This window comes from Ornithorhynchus anatinus, chromosome 1, assembly GCF_004115215.2.
Source record: "Ornithorhynchus anatinus isolate Pmale09 chromosome 1, mOrnAna1.pri.v4, whole genome shotgun sequence".
In the NCBI taxonomy this organism is placed as follows: Eukaryota; Metazoa; Chordata; class Mammalia; order Monotremata; family Ornithorhynchidae; genus Ornithorhynchus; species Ornithorhynchus anatinus.
In genome coordinates this window covers 83,958,134-83,977,818 of record NC_041728.1, presented here as the reverse complement: position 1 = coordinate 83,977,818, position 19,685 = coordinate 83,958,134, and the positions used below count along the sequence as shown (strand labels likewise).

The following is a 19,685-nucleotide window of genomic DNA, read 5'->3' as shown; positions in this document are numbered from 1 at the left end:
TTATCCAACCTTAGCTTCACTGACTCTCTTCTCTCCTGGTTCTCTTCTTATCCATAATTCACTCTGCTTCCTGGGTCATTTTTCTGCTCCAAAAATTCCAGTGGTTGCCCATCCACGTTCGCATCAAACAAAAACTCCTCACCAATGGCTTTGAAAAACTCTACCACCTTGCCTCATCCTCCCTCACCTCCCTTCTCTCCTTTTACAACACAGCCTGCACACTTCGTCCTCTATTAGTAATCTTCTCATTGTGCCTCAATCTTACCTATCTTGCCACCAACCCTTAGTCCACATCCTGCGTCTGGTCTGGAATGACCTTCTTCTTCAAATCGAACAATCACTCTCTAGCCCTTTAAAGCCTTACTGAAGATATCTCTCCTCTAAGAGGCCTTCTCAGACTAAGCCCCACCTTTCCTCATCTCTCACTCCCTTATGCATCTCCCTGACTTGTTCCCTTTGTTTTTCCCTCCTCCCAGCCCCATAGCACTTATGTACATATCTCTAAATTTATTTATTTGTACTAATGTCTGCCTCCCCCTCAAGACTGTTAGCTCACTGTGGACAGGGAATGTGTCTATTTTTGTACTGTACTCTCCCAAGTGCTTAGTACCATGCTCTCCACACAGTAAGCACTCCAATAAATGATTGAATGAATGAATGAACAACATTTATTCCCTGCCCATAATGAGATTACAGTCTAGAGGATAATAGAGCCAGGATGAACTTACCAGACCTGGACATGTGCCTTCCCCTTTGAATTGCATAGCTAGCACTCACTGAGTGGTTTGATCAGAAGGAGAATTGCTTGCTAGGCCTACCTGATTCCCAGTTTGGAAGCTAAACCCTGGGATCATCTGGATCATTAGCAATTATTTGAATACTTCAAACAGCTGTTTCTGACTCAGATATCTGTCTGTACCTTGGAAGTTACCTCTGAAAAGGAAATAACAGCTATCCAAATTGTTTAATTCATGTGAAGCTGTCAGAACACCTTAGAACTTCAGGATAAGGCCAAAGAGCAAACAAATCCACTAGAAAATGGTTCATGCCAAAAATGTCACTGGTGTTTAGTCCTTAAAGAGCCATTTAAGATGATAGTTGATGGTAATATGATGTCCTTAAGTAGGCAAGACTACCGTAAATTTTAAGGACCTTCTGACCCTTCAAAAAGTGGTCACTGGGACTAGATAATGCTTTGTCAGCTGGCTTCAGGAGAGGGCATGGTGATGACAGAGCAGATAGATGCTGGTGAGGCTCTTCCTTTCTTCCTATCTTTTTATTCCATTCCTTGGTAATCTACTCGGATTTTCCTCTTTTCCTTTCTCCCACTTCAACTTATCCCACTTCCTCCTCTTCTTTTCTTTCACCCCAGCTGCCCTTCTACATACTGCTCCCTGTTGTTGTTTTCGGGCACTGGGAACAACATGTGGGGAGGGCAAGAATATTTGCAGCTGGTACAGCCAAAGAAGAGGCAGTGCATGAAGAGAAGCAAGATGGAAGTATGAGGAAAGTTTAAGTCATGAGGTAGAGGTAGCAGGAGGAATAGAGAGAGTGCTTCTATGAGGGCAGAAATGTACTGTGTATATATCTTGGTATATGTGGCCTTTGTGTAGCTTTCATCTGTGACTCAGTGCCTTTAACCCTCACTCTCTTATCTTTCTGACTATCCTGCTTTTTGGGTTCTATCCCCTGGAGGCCTATCCCCAAAGAGGTTCCTTCCCTGTCACATTTGTAATATGAAAAATATAATCATGGTCCATCAAGGGAAAATGTAAAACCATTTTTTATCCCCAAATCACAAAATTGAGCTATGTCCTTACATGGAAGAAAAGAGGAGAAAGGAAAAAATGTCTACAGTGAGAAAATGCAAATATTGGTTCATTTTGACCACATCTCATACATTCCAGTTCAGAATGTGTTCCAATTCCCTTTCCAAGTTACACTTAGGCAACTGTAATTGATAAATGCACTTCCTTGGTTGACCAACCTAAAACCTGAATTAGTAAAGCCCTGGAGAAAATTGAACCTTGAAGAGTAAAGGTAAAGCAATGCCCCTAAGTTCTGTGCTCCTAAGTTTCATACTGTGATGCAAACTGGTTCAACTCCTACATTCAGGGCATTCAATCAATCAAATCCATGATATTTTTCAATCCATGATACCCTTACTGCAAAAATGATTCTCTCTAAGGTATAATAATTGGAACCCCACCTTACAGGGCTAACAGGCACATACAAACACTAGTAGCCTTAGCTTAGATGCTCATAGATCTAATTCCTTTCCTTCAAAATGAAATGTGCACTGAGATTTATCAATGAATAGCCTTTATTTCCAAGTTGTTAAATCTCTTTTTACAGCTGCTCAAAAAAAATATTTTATTCACTGGATTTAGTTCATCTGCCAGGTGCTCGCCCTTTGAATAGATGTGTGACTTCATATTTAACAGTTCCAGTACATTAGGGGAAGCAGCATGGTGTAGTGGCTAGAGCTGGCCCAGGAGTCAGAGGATCATAGGTTCTGATCCAGGCTCTGCCACTTGACTGCTGGGTGATCTGGGGCAAGTCACTTCACTTCTCTGGGCCTCAGTTACCTCAACTGTAAAATGGGGAGTGAGACTGTGTGCCCCACATCGGACAGGGACTGTGTTCAACCTGATTTACTTGTATCCACTGCTTAGTACAGTGCCTGGCACATAATAAACGCTTAACAAATACCACAATTAATACTGTCAGTGGATTTAATAATAATACAATGGAAGTCTTCGCCTTGAGATATGAAATTGCAGATTTCTTAATAATGCAAATATAGGTGTAATCTACTATTCATCCTATTTAATCATCCTCTTCATTTTCTTAAACAGATTTGATCTACCCTAGAGGGATTTGGGGCAATAGCTTAGGTTCCTGTGTACTGTTAGTTTGGCCTGTTCTGAAACAACACACAAAGGAAAGAGAAGAAGTGAGGCAGAGCACAGGTCTGGGAGGCAGAGAATCTGGGTTCTAATTCTGGAATCGCCACAATCTGTCACTCTTGCATTTGAATTTGCCCTCTTATTCACTCTTCCATCAACCCACAGTACTTATGTACATACCATAATTTATTTTATATTAATGTCTGTACCTCCTCTAGGCTATAAGTTCATTGTGGGCAGGGAACATGTTCACCAACTCTGTTATACTGTATTCTACCAAATGCTTAGTGAAGTCATCTGCACACAGTGAATATTAAATAAATAGGATTGAATGATTGACTGATTATCTACCCAGAGCTTAGTACAGTGCCAGGACAGAATAACCACTTAAATACTATTAAAAAAATTGAGATTCCATCCTAAACTTTGAAAAGCCTATGCAAGAACAAAATTTAATTTCTGGGCAGCAGCAGCATGCCCTAACAATGGCAAGGGTGAAGGGTGGCAGTGAGACTGCCCTGCCTTTTTCTCTTCATTCTTCTCATCATTCTCTTCCTCTGTCTTTTTCATTGGCATCAGATGGCTCTTCAGCTTCTGCTAAAACTGAACTGGTCATGTGGGAAGTGAGGTGGTTGTGCTGATGGTTTTGGTCGTGTCAGAATGACAATGATAATGATAATGATAATAATCATAATAATAATTACGATATTTATTACATTCCAAGTACTGAACAAGATAGTCAGGTCCCATATGGGACTCACAATATAAGAAGCATTCTGTGTGGGAAGCAGTGTGGCTCAGTGGAAAGAGCACGGGCTTGGGAGTCAGAGGTCAGGGGTTCTAATCGCAGTTCTGCTGCTTGTCAGCTGTGTGACTTTGAGCAAGTCACTTAACTTTTCTGTGCCCCAGTTACCTCATCTGTAGAATGGGGATGAAGACTCTGAACCCCACGTGGGACAACCTGATGACCTTGTATACCTCCCAGCGCTAAGAAGAGTGCTTTGCACATAGTAAGTGTTTAATAAATGCCATCATGATGATTATTATTAAGTAGGAGGGAACTGAGGCAAAGAGACAATGAGTGACTTGCCTAAGCTCACACATCCAGGAAGTGGCAAAGCTGGGATTAAAATTTAGGTCCTCTGATTCCCAGGCCCATGATTTTTCCACTATACTGTAAATTCGTTGTGGCATGGAATGTGCCTGTTTACTGTTGTATGGCATTCTTCCAAGCACTTAGCACTTGTTCTGCTCACAGTAAGCACTCAAGAAATACGATTAACTAGGCTACACTTCTTCTAACCTCTAGAAGCACAGAAAATTGTGATTTGAGGGGATGGGAGACTCTACTGTGCTGTGAGCAGTGTTTTGTGTGTTTTGGTACATCCATGATATCTGTAAGTCTGTACATTGTGTGTGTGGCTCTCTGGAAGCCTTGGAGCATCCCTTCCAACTCTTCCACACAACATGGCCGATTGAAATGGCTTAGATGTCAGCTCTCTGTGAGATACAGACTGCATCCAACCTTATTAACATATCTTTTTCAGTATTAGAACACACAGCAATGTTTAACAAATATTATTATTATTACTATTATTACCATTATTACTATCAGCCACACAAAGGATAAAGATTGGGAGACCTGGGTGGAGAAGTGAGAAAACCTCTCGTCCCTGTCCTCTCAAAAGCCTGAGAAGGATGGGTCACCAGCCCACTCTTCTCCAGACTGGAGCACAGATGACTTTCCTTTTCAGAGTTTGAGATTACCTTCCAGCCCATAATCAACTGGATTACAATTACCCATGCATCAGCATCTTGGAGCTTTAAAAACAAAATCCCTTCACCAATGATAGGTGATGGTAGAAGAGGGAGAGAAAACCATCACAAGACTTCCAGTGCTTTTTCTCAGAGTAATAAACAAAGCTTTCTGAATTACAATACAGCATTTTAATAATAATTCTGGAATTATTTCACTAAAAATCACTGCTTAAAATAAACAGCAGTTACCCATTAAGGAATTATAGCTATCAAAACATCCCACTGCCTCAATAGAGTTATATTTATTGAATCTACCACAAATTAATTAACTTTAATGTAAGTGCATTTCAGTCTAACTCAAAGTTTATAATTAAAAGAAAAGAAACAAATCCAAACTGAACAGGCTTGAGTATGTTTGAAAATCCTAACCCTTATTAGGACATTTCTTCTGAAGATGAAGAACGATAGTCAAATCATTTCTAGTAATGCTAGTGAATTCCTCAGCTAGACAGAAACAGTAAATAAATGAACACTTGCTTACATTTACTTGCCAGTTATGATGACCCACATTGTACATGGCTTTTCAATTAAAGAAAGGAGGAATGAGAAACATTTAGTTTCGAAGGATGATTTTCTCCTGGATTAGAGTTTGATTTAAAGAAGCAAAATAAGTGAGTGTGGCCTTTTTTATTCTTTTCAACAAAATCTTTGCACCATCTTAGTTTTTGGTTTCTGAAGGTTGGAAATAGTAGCCACCAACCTCTCCTACAATACCACAAGTGCTAATTGTTGATAATGAGCCAAGCCAATAATTTTTCTCAGTGTGATTAAAGAGAAAAGGACAAATTAAAATTTTTGTTTTTCCTGCTGTTTTCTACCTGCCATTGTATAGATTAAAGGATAAACATCTTCATCAAGGGGCGCTCCCATGAAAATTGGGTGTATTTTAAAAAGCAGGATCAAGATACTTCCAAGACCAGGTTAGTGCTAATAGTGACTCAAATGACCATTTGCCAATGAATACTTCTTGGTTCTTCTTGTTTTCATTACTTGTATGTCTTTGGGGGATGAACGAGTGAAATGAAAGTATCATCAGTTTTAGGGGTTTTTTTGTTTATTTTATGGAAAATGTCACTAAACAAATGACTGTAGTCCAAGTGTAACAATACAACAAAAACTATACCTTAGTAAACTGATAAAACATTGCACCTAGCCAGCAAAGCATTTGTCAAAAAAGAATGACATCTCAAGTGCATATTCAATAAGGGCTTCAAAAGTAATCTAGGGCACTCTACTTTCGTTTGATTGGGATTCATGGAAATACAATGGCAAAACAGCTATATGCAAATTAGACTGGAAGGTAGAATTCAGATCACCATTATTACCAGATTAAAGTCTAATAAGAGTGTAGGCTTTCTCCTTAACCCACACCCAGACGACTTTGGGGGGGGGCTCTATCCCACACAAAGATGGAAACATGGCATATATAAACCCTAAATGATTATATAAAACCTTAAAATTGCCTCTCTCTCAAAAAATGCATATATATATATATACGTAAAATATAGATATATGGTCTATATGTACACTATTTTATCTTTTCTCTACATATTAGAGGGAGAAAATGGAATTTTAAGGTTTTATCCAATTTATCTACTCTCCAATTCAATTTTTTATAATAGATGTGAAACCTGATTAAAGAATTTAATTTTCTTTTTTATTCATCCTTCCATCCAGATACATACTCTCTTTCCCATTATGCTGGGCTATATTTAGCATGGAGCAATTACCACAGAATAATCAGTCATATTTATTGATCCCTTATGTGCAGAGCACTGTACTAAGCACTTGGGAGAATACACTCTAATAGAGTTGGTAGACATTCCATTAGTAAAATAGGGTGGGTTCTTGTTTGTAGGACCACACTGGAGCTTCCATAAACATACATGAAACATACATCCTTGAGGTGGTATGCCCCTTTTGCCCAGTGTTGAAAGCTATTCATATATAACTATGCAGTCTTGGATGTACTCCAAAACAGAAGTGTGCAAGAACAGCTCTCTGTCAGCTGTGTAGAAACAGCCCTCCCACTCCACAGGAACAGCAGTGGAAGGGAATGTTTGTCATGCCATCACGACTCAGTCTTCCCTTCTGAAGAGCGAGCAACTATTGTGATCATCTTTCTTGAAATCAACCTGAAATTCACAGGTTCTTCTGAAATCATTCCTTGAATTGGTATAGACCTAGAGTTTGTGGTAATGAATATCTCAACTCATAGCCATAATAAGAAAACTGCAAAGGGTAACAGTTGAGTTCTTCAAGAAATCCTAGTTAAATATTCAGGATATGATATAGTTCAATGTTTGAAATTTTATTTGTTTCTGACATGAATATCTGCTGTGCACTATCATTATAGTGCACTATCATTGTAGAAGCAGCGTGGCTCAGTGGAAAGAGCCCGGGCTTGGGAATCAGAGGTCATGGGTTTGAATCCCAGCTCTGCCACTTCTCAGCTGTGTGACTCTGGGCAAGTCACTTAACTTCTCTGTGCCTCAGTTACCTCATCTGTAAAATGGGGATTAACTGTGATCCTCATGTGGGACAACCTGATTACCCTGTATCTCCCCCAGCGCTTAGAACAGTGCTCTGCACATAGTAAGTGCTTAACAAATACCAACATTATTATTATTATATTTATATTAAAATTTCTTTGAGTTGCAGTTTCACTTTAAATATAAAGATTGTCTGAAGCAAATAACCCATGTCAGGCAGATATCCCCAGGCCTACTACTAACATGTGGGAAAAATGAAACTTCTGATTCCAGGAGTAGCATTCCCCAACTTCTTCCCCTGTATTTCCTATATCCAATGGAAAAAGACAGATGGAGGGGAGTGAGGGGGAAGATGGGAGAAATACATATATATTTTTAGAGAGAGAGACAGAGACAGAGACAGACAGAGAGTCAGATAGGTCCTTTTCTAAAGGGGCATTTAGAAATATGGCTGATCTGTTATTTTTGGAACCTTATCCTGAGTTAATACAATATAAGATTTCTACATTGGTGAGTTTTGGAAATTTACCAAAGTATCAAATACTTATATACTTGATGGTATTCAAAGATCTTCCTATGAAAACAGATGTAGTAAATGAGTATTAAGAAGCATATTTTAATGAATTTACGCAAAAATATTGTGTATTTTCATAGTTGTTTTGAACTATGAAATATATAGATGAAATATATATGATATATATCCACCTATATTTTAAATAGAAATTCCTAGCCCCATCACAGTCAGTACAATGTTACAAGCAAGTCTTGTTCCTTCTCAATATTGTGGATTTCTTTCAAAAGAAAGAAATTCGAATGCAGTTCAATGATAGGAATAAGCATGTCTATTGTGCCCCTTCTAACACAGTAAAACATTTTAGCTAAATCTATCTCAGATATTCATAATTTTGATTACCCTGAAGCCCTGAAAGGTAATATTTTCATGACTCAGTTTGACAAGAGCTGATGTTAGCTATAACATCATCATGGTAAGTATGAGGTTATGTTTAGAAAATTATACATTTCTTCCAGTAAGCAATAAGCATCAGTATCATAACAACCTTGGGAAGGCCCACTTAAGATCCTGTTATGTAAGACACTGTTAAGAGTCTCTTACTGAAGAACAGATGCCTTACCATAAATTATAGAGCAAAATAGCATAAATATGTAATTATCTTAAGGAAATATAAAACCATTCCAGCATACAAGCCCCTGCACAATCTCTACCTTCACCAACTCTGAACCCTCCATCTGATCACAACCTCCTCACCTGCCTTCTCTCCCACATACCTCCTCCCTACAAATCTGTGCTGTTCCCCAGGATCTTTTGACCCCATCTGATTTTCTCAATTCATCATACCCCTTTGAGCCTCCATATCCAAACTTCCCTTGATTACCAAATTGACACACTCAAAACCACCCTCTCTACTGAACTCAACTCATTCACTCCCCTATCCCTTCATTAATTCAATTGTATTAAGCACTGAATGTGTGCAGAGCACTGTACTAAGCACTTGGGAAGTACAATTCAACAACAAATAGAGATAATCCCTGCCCACAATGGGCTCACAGTCTAGAATGGGGGAGACAGACATCAAAGCAAGTAAACAGGCATCAGTATCATTATTAAAATTAAAAAGAATTATAGATATATACACATCATTAATAAAAATAAATATAATTATAACTATGAACTTATACCACTAACCCACATCCCTGTATCACCTCCACAGTCCACCTCCTTCACTGTGTACATGAACCATGGAGCACTGCTAACAGAAAGTGAGACATCAGGCCAATTTTCTCCACTTCCAGGTTATCCTTGTGTGTTTTAACTCTGCCCTCTCCTCTCTCCAGGAAAATTATTTCTCCATCCTTGACACCCATGCCCAACTCCCTCCAGACATTTAACTTCCTTCTCAAATACCCTTTCCCCCTGACTCCTTCATCCCTTGCTCCTAATGACCTGGTCACCTAGTTTATTGAGAAAACTGAAACCTTCAGGCATGACCTCCCTAAAATCTCCCCTGCCCATCCCCATTCCTTTCCCTGTCCTGTCCCTTCTTCAACTCTCCCATCTTTCCCAACAGTATCACTTAGAGGAGATCGCCTGTTATCTCTCAAAACCCACTTTCCCCATCTGCGCATCTGACCCCATTCCTTAGCACCTTATGAAAACACTTTTCATTTTCCTTATCCCCTCCCTAATAGCCAACTTCAACTTTCTCTCCAATTACTTCACTCCTACTGCTTTCGAACATATCCATGTCTCTCCTATCATAAAAAAACACTCCTTTGACCTTATGCTCCTTCCAGTTATTAGCCTCATCTCCTTCCTACCTTTCCTCTCCAAACTCCTTGAGTAAGTTGTCTACATTCTCTGTTTCAAATTCCTCTCCTCCAATTCTCTTCTTGACCCCCTCCAATCTGGATTCTATCTCCTTCACTCCACAGAAAATACCTTCTCAAAAGTCACAAATGATTTCCTTCTTGCCATATCCAATGGCCTGTACTCCATCTTAATCCTTCTCGACCTCTCATCTACCTTCGACATCGTCGATTATCCCCTTCTCCTGGAAACACTATTCAACCTCAGCTTCATTGACACTGTCCTCTCCTGATTCTCATCCTATCTCTCTGGCCACTCATTCTCAGTTTCTTTCGTGCGCTCCTCCTCTGCCTCCCACCCCCTAACTGTGAGTGTCCCTTTAGGTTCAATTCTGCGTCCCCTTCAATTTTCCATCTACACCCACTCCCTTGGAGAACTCATTCACGCACATGGCTTCAACTACCACCTCCATGCAGGTAATGTCCAAATTTACATTTCTAACCCTGATGTTGCTCTTTCTCTGCAATCTTGTATTTCCTCCTATCTTCAAGACATTTCTACTTGAATGTCCTCCTGTCAGATCAAATCTGACATGTTTAAAACAGAACTTATCTTCCCATCCAAACCGTGTCCTCCTCCTGATTTTCCCATCTACAGTGATAGCACCACCATCCCTCCTGTCTCACAAGGATGTAACCTTGGTGCTATCCGTGATCCTCTCTCATTCAACTCACATATTCAATCCATCACTAAATCCTGCCGGTTCGAACCGTCACAAAATCACTAAAATCCTCTCTTTCCTCTCCATCCAAACTGCTATCAGGTTAATCCCTTATCCTATCTCACCTTGATTACTGTTGATTTTACGAGCTTCTGTCTCTTCCCACTCCAGTCTGTACTTCGCTCTGCTGCCCTTATTTTTCCACTTCTCAAGAATCTCCAGTGGTTGCCCATTCACCTCCACATCAAACAGAAACTCCTCACCACTGGCTATAAATCACACTACCCCATGCTACCTCACCTCACTACTCTTCTACTACAACCCAACCTGCACATTTTGCTCCTCTAATGCTAAAACTTCTCACTGTACCTCAATCTTATCTATTTCGCCACTGACCTCTTGCCCATGTCTTGCCTCTGGCCTGGAATGTCCTCTTTCCTCATATCCATCAGACACTTACTCTCCGCCCCTTCAAAGCCTTACTGAATGTACATCTCCTCCAAGAGACTTTCTTTGACTAAACCTTCACTTCTTCTTCTTGTATTCTCTTCTGTGTCACCCTGATTTGCTACCTTCATTCATGCCTTCTCCCATCCCCATAGAATTTATATACATATCTGTAAATGATTTGTTTTTATTAATGTCTGTCTTCCCACTAGACAGTAAGCTTATTGTGGGCAGGGAATGTTTATTGTTACATTATACTCTCCCAAGTGCTAAGTATGGTGCTTTGCATGCTATAAGTGCTCATTTAATACAATTCGTTGACTGACAAATAACTTAATTCTGGTTCTGGAAACAAACATATGTTTTACCTTTTCCAGTCCTGTAAGAGGGGCATGCTAAAAATACTTTTCCTAGGTAAAAAAGTCAAGACAAATGCTACTATTTCAGGCTTGTTTTCATTATTATTATTTTTATCATTATTATATAATATGTAAAGCATATATAAAATAAAAATAATAATAAAAATAAGGAATGAATATTTGTTAAAGCACTTACTATTATATTCTGGATAAGAACCAAGATAAAAGCCACTCTTTCAGGCATGTTTCCACTATTATCATTATTATTACATAATGCATAACTACATATAAAATACTACTACTACCGCGTTGAGTGTGGTATTTTTAAGCAATTAATTTATCACCCCTGTTGTAAGGCTATTAATCAATCATATTTATTAAATGCTTACTGTGTGCCAGGCACTATACTAAGTGATTGGAAGAGTACAGCATAACATAATTGGCAGGCATGTTCCCTGCCCACAATGATCTTACAGTCTAGAGGGGGAAACAGACATCAATATGAATAAATTATGGATATATACATAAGTGCTATGGAGCTGTTGGAGGGTTGAATCAAGGTTGCAAATACAAGTTTAAGGGTGATGAAGAAAGGAGAGGGAGAAGAGGAAATGTGAGATTCTACTGGGTAATTAAAATGAAGCCCAAAATAATAAAAAGAATGTCTCTAGAAGTTTACAGAAGTAACCGTTAAATAAACTTTCTTCCCACACAAGACCTTTGTTGATAATTTAAAAAACACATGAACAGGGTGTGTGGAATAGGGTCTCAGTATTTTAAACCAGTCACATATTTACTTACCTCTAGTTTTACCTTATGTTGAGAAGTAGTAATGAATCTCTGAATTCTACCTGACTGAACAATACTGTTTCCTGAGGCAGCTTTTTGGAGGCACATAAAGCCTTTCATCTGTCTTTGCTTCTCTTTAAGTAAATTTGTTTTTCCTCGAGGCCTCACAGATATGAAGCTTTTTACGATGTGAAGTTGCAACAAAGAATGGAAACCTTAATGCCTACATTGAAACGTGCTTTAATGGAACCTACTAACCCATTTAGCTCAGATTAAAAGTAAGTATCTTGTTTTCTATTCCTTTCAGCATAAAACACATCTTAGATAGGCACAATACCTTATGACCCCTTTCTGGATTGCACAACTGGTCTTCTTTTCCCAAGGGTGTACCTTTTGTATTTGTGAAAATTACGTTTCCCAAGAGGGTTTTTTTTTCCTTTTTTCATGTAAAAATCAGGTTATTGAAATCAAAAGTCTATTTTTATCATCTGATATTTCTTTGCATTTCCTTGCACATTTGTAAATAAGATTATTATAAATCAGCACATACATTCAGCAAAAAAATAAAATCAATTGTTTTTTATCATTTTTCTTCTCACTGTAATGAAAACCTAGAAATATGTTTTCAGAAATGGTCAAAAGCTTTCTCATCAACAGATACACTTAGTCCCACTCAAACACACAAGACTACAGAAAAGAGTGTGAGCTTCTAAGACTATCAATAGTTTGATTTTGTTTCAAGATTTGAGTTTATTGCACTCACCTGTTTGACTGAGTTGTGATGTGCTTCTGCTCCTTCGGGACACAATGGCAACTACTTTGGCACTGAGACTAGATCTTCTTTTCTTTCCGCCTGTTCCAACAGTACCAACAGCAGTGTCTGACTGACTGCCATCATTATGCTCCAATTTATACATCTCTCCACTCACACTTGTGCTCTTTGTGATTGTTCTTCCTGAAGTCCCCATTCGTCTGCCTTGCATTTTTGGAGTAAATGAACTATATATATAAAATAAAAGCATAAATAGAGACATCAATTAACAAGCAGTGTAAAATTGTCTCTAAGTTCATCCTAATTTACCAAAAAATAATTTACAAATATTAGATTTGTGTCCATATTACATTAATGTGATATACTATTTCATTTTCATATCTATTATGTTATAGTTTATAGATGTTCATCTCCCCCCTAGATTGTAAGCTCTTTGTGGTCAGAGAACCTGTCTTCCAACTCTGTTGTATCATGGTATCACAAGCAGTTAGCACATCATCAATGGTATTTTTTAGTGCTTACTGTATGCAAAGCATTGTACTAAGTGCTTTGGAGAGTACAAGTGCTGTGATCGGGCACACAGTAAGTGCTAAATAAATGTGATTGATGATGATGACAATGATGATGATCCCAAATTACTTTAAAAAAGGAATGTGGATTATCAGTGGCAAAAGGAAAGAGAGAAGTAACTAAATTATAGTATCAATTTTTCAGGAAAGAATATTGACAGATTTTGTATTTCATGAATGAAATTAAAATGTAATTGTACGGCATACAGATCTTAAGGCCACGAAATCACTAGCAAATTGTCTGAATTATTTAGAACCAAAGATATACAATGGTCCATTATTCAGATTTTTCAAACCAAAGTATACTTAGGGACTGGGTTATCCAGGCAACAACATCTAGAGTGGCCACTGACAGGACTTGAGAACATTACGCTGACCTGGAACCACAGATATTTGTTATCTTACTTGGACTATATATTGAAATATAATGACATCATAAGAACGCAAGAAAAACTGTATGGAAATCTGCAAAGTTTAGACATATTACCTGGAGAGTTCCTAACCTTCTTTGTGGTTTCTACATCAAGGGTCATGGTAATGGGGAGCTAGGTGTTAAAAAAAAGTTGCAGATATCTGGCATCCATATTTACCAGAATAAGGACAGATCAGTTGAAAAACAGAGTGTTCAGTAGGAAACAATATGAACTGCTTCTCTACCATGAGATCTACTTCTGTTATTTTCTCTCTTGTTTTCAGAAATGAGTATGTCTGAGTTTCCTCAGGAACTGAACTGGTAATTTCCCATTCATTCTCCATGGATCCATTCCTGGTGTTGATAAACCCATGCCATTTTTTTACAAGACCCTCCGCCCAAGGGGAAAAGAATAAAAGATAGAGATGGTGCTTCAAGAGGTTTTTTTTTAATCTTCAAGATATAGGTAGGAAATCAGAGCCAGGGTTAGAGGCCCTGGGTCTGGGCAGCTGGCCCTAGGGCTGGAAGTAGGAATTTGGGCCTGGATTGCTTTTTCTGGAATAGCTAGAGATCTGAGTAATTGCAGATCTATATACTCTCAATTCTTCGGTAATGTATTTCCCAATGGGCTTTGGGTAGAATTCTGTTGAGAGTTATGAAATATTCTTCCAGCAATACATGCATTCCTATATGGAATATTATGCAATGTTAGAAAAGATGTTTGTGCCCATGCACGTGGTATCAGTCTAGACAATACACACTATAATGTGAGTTTACCTTAACATGAGGCTAATCAGGAATGAAATCCCTTAGGGGAAAAGTGAATATAGTTGGAAATTTTCTAATTTTTTTCAGATTGCTTTTCTAGTCCATCCATATCAAAATACATCCCACCAGATCACTGGTAAATATGATTAGAGTGATAACTCTAACAAATAAATACCAAATCTGACATTGAGATCAGTCATAATTTTTGGTATATTCACCAATTCCTTTGAATAGTTATCCATCTTACTTCAAACTCTTTCTTAGGGCTACCTTACATAGAACCTCTGCCGATAGTATGACAATGGAAGTCTGTTCCTAGAGTACCTTTATTTTATTAGTTGCTATGTTAATCCTTCATCTTCCTTGAGTGCATAATAAACTTTTCTTTGTTTTTGTTGTATCTTCTTTGGGTTGGATCTCTAGTTCATTAGGCAAAGACTGGTATTTACAGAATATTTAGTGCAGTGTTTGGGTTGAATACCTAAAGAATGAATTGCTTCAGTTCTAATTTTTACATAGAAAAGTCTTAAAAAGGTCATTTTCAGAAATGTATAACACACATTCACCTTGTTATCATATGATTAGCAAAAAATAGAAGCAACCAATAAATTAAAATAAAATTTTCCTGTTTACTTGTTTTGATGTCTGTCTCCCTCCTTTTAGATTGTGAACCTGTTGTTGGGTAGGGATTGTCTCTATTTGTTGCTGAATTGTACTTTCCAAACACTTAGTACAGTTCTCTGCACACACAGTAAGTGCTCAATAAATATGAATGAATGGAAAATGAATGAAAATATTGAGTATCTGTTGCATCTGAATTGGGACTTGCAAATTGCCTTAGAAATTTTTGAAAAAGTGGAATGGTAACTTAAAGTATCCCTTTCACCTTGAAACACTTAAAATGCATTTTAGAAAGCAATTCATCATGTAGAAAATAGACAACTATATTACATATCTTTTACAGATCACTGTGGGTAAAAAAAACTAGGGCAATAGGACAGTATTGATAAAAATTCATTTTTAAAAGAATTGAAAGTATTGTTTGACAAAATTATCGATCCTTGGTCATTTCTCGAAATGTCTATTTTTGGGGGTTAAAAAATAAGGGAAAATATAATGAATGACGCTGCTGGAAATTTGTAATTTAGTGACAAAGTATAGGGTTCAAATCATACCAAAACCTGCTCCCCCAAAAAAACCTGGACATAGTTTTTGTATTGGAATGGAATTATAAAGACAAAATGCTCATTATTTAAATCATAGAACAAGAATGGAGAAGCTACCCAAAAGTGTCATTAGTGCTTATTTTAAAATGTGATTTAGTGTTTGGTATTTTTGTGAAATTAGCAACTCATTTACAATATAGTGAATTAAAAATTATAATTTCCAGTTTTGAGTGTCTTTTATAGTCATTAAAAATCTGTTTCCTTTTATATGTGTATACTTAACTACAACACAGTATTTAGAATTCTAAACTTGAGTTCTGAGCTCTGAAGTGTCTAACATTCATCTCAAGTCATAAAGAATATAAGATCAATAAACTGCACTTGTCTTTAGAACTGATTCATTTTTACTTACCACAAACTACAATTAATGTGATCAATAATCAGAACAAAGTATTGAAATACTGTAATTCGATTCAGAGCAATTAATTCACATTACAGGAGCTGTTCTTCAGCACTGCTGATGCATGTCAATTTTTTAATCCAAAAAGGATTTTGAAAATACTCTTGTATTAAAAATATTTTAAGAGCTAAATTCTGTCCTATTGCTTTACTGAAGTGACAGAACAATCATAACTAGGTAAATTTTTATCTGTGTTGCTTCCCAAGAACTAGAAACTACTCATTTATAAAAGCTTTCTTTGTACCTAAAATACTTCACTGGTATATGCTTGACCAAATAATCAACCAGGATATATCTGTCAAATAATACACCTAATATATTTAAATACTAACCACACTAACTCTGCAAATTTAATATCTGTACAACCTGAACAAAAAATCTGAACCAAATGCATGCACCAAATAATCCATAAGAATGGTAAATTGATTAAGTGATTAATTTTGAGATTTTTTTTAAAGCTTGATTGCTTCAATTCTGTTTTGAGTAAGTGTACTGCATTTTACTCTCACAGCCATGCATAAACTGTCTACACATTCTGAACATAAGCTTATGTCATAGTAGCTAATTATATATGACTAAGGAACTCACCCATGCAATTTATGAAAAAATAAATTCTATTCATAAATGAATTTAGTCATTTGTCATATGCTAAAGCCACTTAGGTTCTTTTATCTGGCCAGGCACAGATAAATTTTGAAGAAGTGACTGAGATGTTTCTTTGTCTGATAAAATGTCTTCATTACAGCCATTTTTTCGTGGACAAGTTTCTCCATCAATAACTAAAAACATTTTAATAGTCCTTGCATGACTAATGAAATTAATATGGTTTTTTCACATATACATTTTAGCAACTTGTATCTTTAGATGACATCTCTGGTCTTCATTTGCTCCATCTAATAAACTGCTTTTCTTGTCTTTAAAATACAGAATCACAAACTAATCTTTAAGGCCCTATTTGCAAAGAGAGAGCTCATGAATACTAATAACTTTTAAAATATTTCCTGGATCCATAAATTCAAAGAAATGATAATCATTTCATTTTGAATAAGAACACTATTCTTAAAAGAAACTCTGTTAGGAAAACTTCATATAAACCTTTACACTAAATGCTTAAATCTTTTAATTGTCTGGCTAGTCTTAATTAAATTCATGATAGGTGCTGGCAGAAATCAGATAATTTGTGTGTTAGTGGTTAAGGTAAAATGATCATATGTAAAAGAGAATAATTACTGAATTCCACACCTGAAAATGCACTTGCTAAATATGTACCTTCCAATGTTATTTTTTTTAAAAAAGTAACTTTCAATTAAGCTAAAATTAAAAAGGATCAAGCAGGATTGATATAAGGGCTAGTATCTTTTCATAGAGGCTGACTTTGCATGGGCAATATATTTTACTACAAAAAAAATTAATTAAAAACATAGAGCTATTCCATGCAACATAGCACTCATATACATGACTGTATATGGCAAAATAATTATTGGTTAACATATGAAATGTCACATGGTATCTTTTTCTAAGTTAATTTTCAGAATGTACATCCCTCCCTCCATTTCTGATCACCTCCTTCTCAGAATATGGGAGATTTCCAGAAAACATTAAAAACACAGAAAAATGGATTGTTTGACAAAGGGCCATACTTTGTTGCTACCTTCACTATCTCAACCCTGAGACTGCAAGCTCATTGTGGGCAGGGAACCTGTCCTCCAACTCTGCTATAATGTACTTTCCCAGGCACTTAGTACAGTATTCTGCACACTGTAAGAGCTCAATAAATTTGATCGTTGATTGAGATAAGACTGCATTTTAAGAGCTGTTCCCTGATCCTATTTCTCCCAGTTCCTCTTTCTCAGTTGGTTGCTATTGTTCGAGATGGAAGGAGTGGCAATATGGTCTGCCTATTGGAAGTTTCCTGCACTTATTTCCGATAGCAAAAAGGCAGGCTGGATTATACTGTTTCCAATAATTTTTGTTCTAGATACATGTTCTTCGAATGACTAAATATAAACTGAATTTGATCACTGAAAAGCTGGGTGCTTCATTCCTGAGAGTTGAATATACATCCTTCTTTGAATTCCAACTTAGGTCAGAATCTTTCTTTCATGGAGAGGTACTAAAGCCTTGTATTAAACTTGTATCTATCCCAGTACTTAGAATGGTACATAGTAAGTGTTTGACAAATATAATAAAATAACAATAATGATAATATTAATAATAATAAATACTGTGGGGCTGAGGGTGGGGTGAAATCAAGTCCTTAAGGAATACAGATCCTAGTGCATATAGGATGCAGAGGAGAGGGCAGGTAGAGGGCTTAGTCAGAAAAGGCCTTTAGAGGAGATGTGTTTTTAGGAGGACTTTGAAGATGGGGAGAGTAGTGGTCTGTTAGATATGAAGGGAGGAGGAGTTCCAGGTCAGAAGGAGAACTTGGGCAAGCAATTGGTGGTGAGATAGATTAGATGTAGGTCTATAGAGTAGGTTGGTGTCAAGTGAAGGGGGGGAAGAAGGCCGATTGGACAGGGTCAGGGAGAGAATTAGAGGAGAGAAAGTAGAGGAAGTGGGTGTAGACCACTCACTCAAATAGTTTGGAAAGGAATGGTAGCAGAGACCTGGGGTGATCATTGGAGGGAGTTGTGGGGTCAAGGGAAGTTTTTTTTTTGTTGTGCTTTTTTAGGATAGGCAATACAAGAGCATATTGAACAGCAATGGGGAAGCATTGGAGAGTGAAGATGGCAATCAGGGAAGGGAAGAAAGGAGGATTCAAGTGTTTTGATAAATTGCAAAAGAATGAGGCTCAGGAGAAGGGGGTAGATTTTGAATTGTGCAGCTTCTCACTTATTAGAGTTATGAACACTAATTTTTGTTTCAAACAATATCCTATTTAAGGAATTCTCAATTATTAATCACAAGCATCTTCTAATTAATAAAAACTTAATGTGCACACATTTTTAAAAATGATCTTATGTCCATTATCAAATATTATAATTTTAAATTACACTCTCAAAGTTAAGGAGAATTTTGTCATGGGAAAATTATATATTCTTTATTTTGAAAAGTAATCAATTACATTTACTGTTTACTATACTAAGCAGTTTTTGGGAGAGTATGGCTTTTATCCAAATTTTACATATGAGAAAACTGAGGCAGAGACTTGTGCAAGGTTATACAGCAGACAAGTGGCAGAGCTGGGACTTCAACTTGCGTCTCATGACTTCCAGCCCCTTGTTCTTTCCATTAAACCCCACTGCCTTTCATTTGATGTATTTGTACTGCTTCCACCTTTAGACTTATCCTTCCTCTGGCTTTCACTATCTATATATACATTTTTGTCTGTTTCACACCATTAGACTGCAAGATCCTTAGGACAGGGCAGTTGTGCCTTGCTAATAATTATGGTACTTGTTAAGTGCTTACTACATACCAAACACTGTTCTAAGCACTGACTATTAGTATTCTAACAGGTGCTCGATACTGTTCCTAGAACACATTGATTAGATTAATTCCACTAGGTTGTAAGATCCTTGTGGACATGGAGCATGCTTACTAACTAAATTGTAGTTTCTGAAGCTCTTACTAAAATACTCTGCATATAGTTAGTACTCAAAAATACCACTGATCAACTTGAATGTTAATCAAACTTAATCTTCATTTTAGTAAATATAATAATCTTTTATAAG

The 19,685-nt window shown here is 37.1% G+C and overlaps 1 protein-coding gene across 25 annotated transcripts in view; it reads right to left on the bottom strand.

Moving 5' to 3' along the window:
• The window catches only part of RIMS1 (regulating synaptic membrane exocytosis 1), a 531,371-nt gene that overhangs the window by 82,027 nt on the left and 429,659 nt on the right, over positions 1–19,685 (bottom strand). For 19 of the 25 annotated variants that reach the window (XM_029063826.2, XM_039912326.1, XM_039912314.1 and 16 more), the window contains one exon: positions 12,625–12,860. The exons of the other annotated variants lie outside the window; for them this stretch is intronic. In XM_029063826.2, the coding sequence (XP_028919659.1) occupies positions 12,625–12,860 (236 nt within the window). The remainder of the gene's footprint in view (positions 1–12,624; positions 12,861–19,685) is intronic. 25 annotated transcript variants of the gene reach the window in all.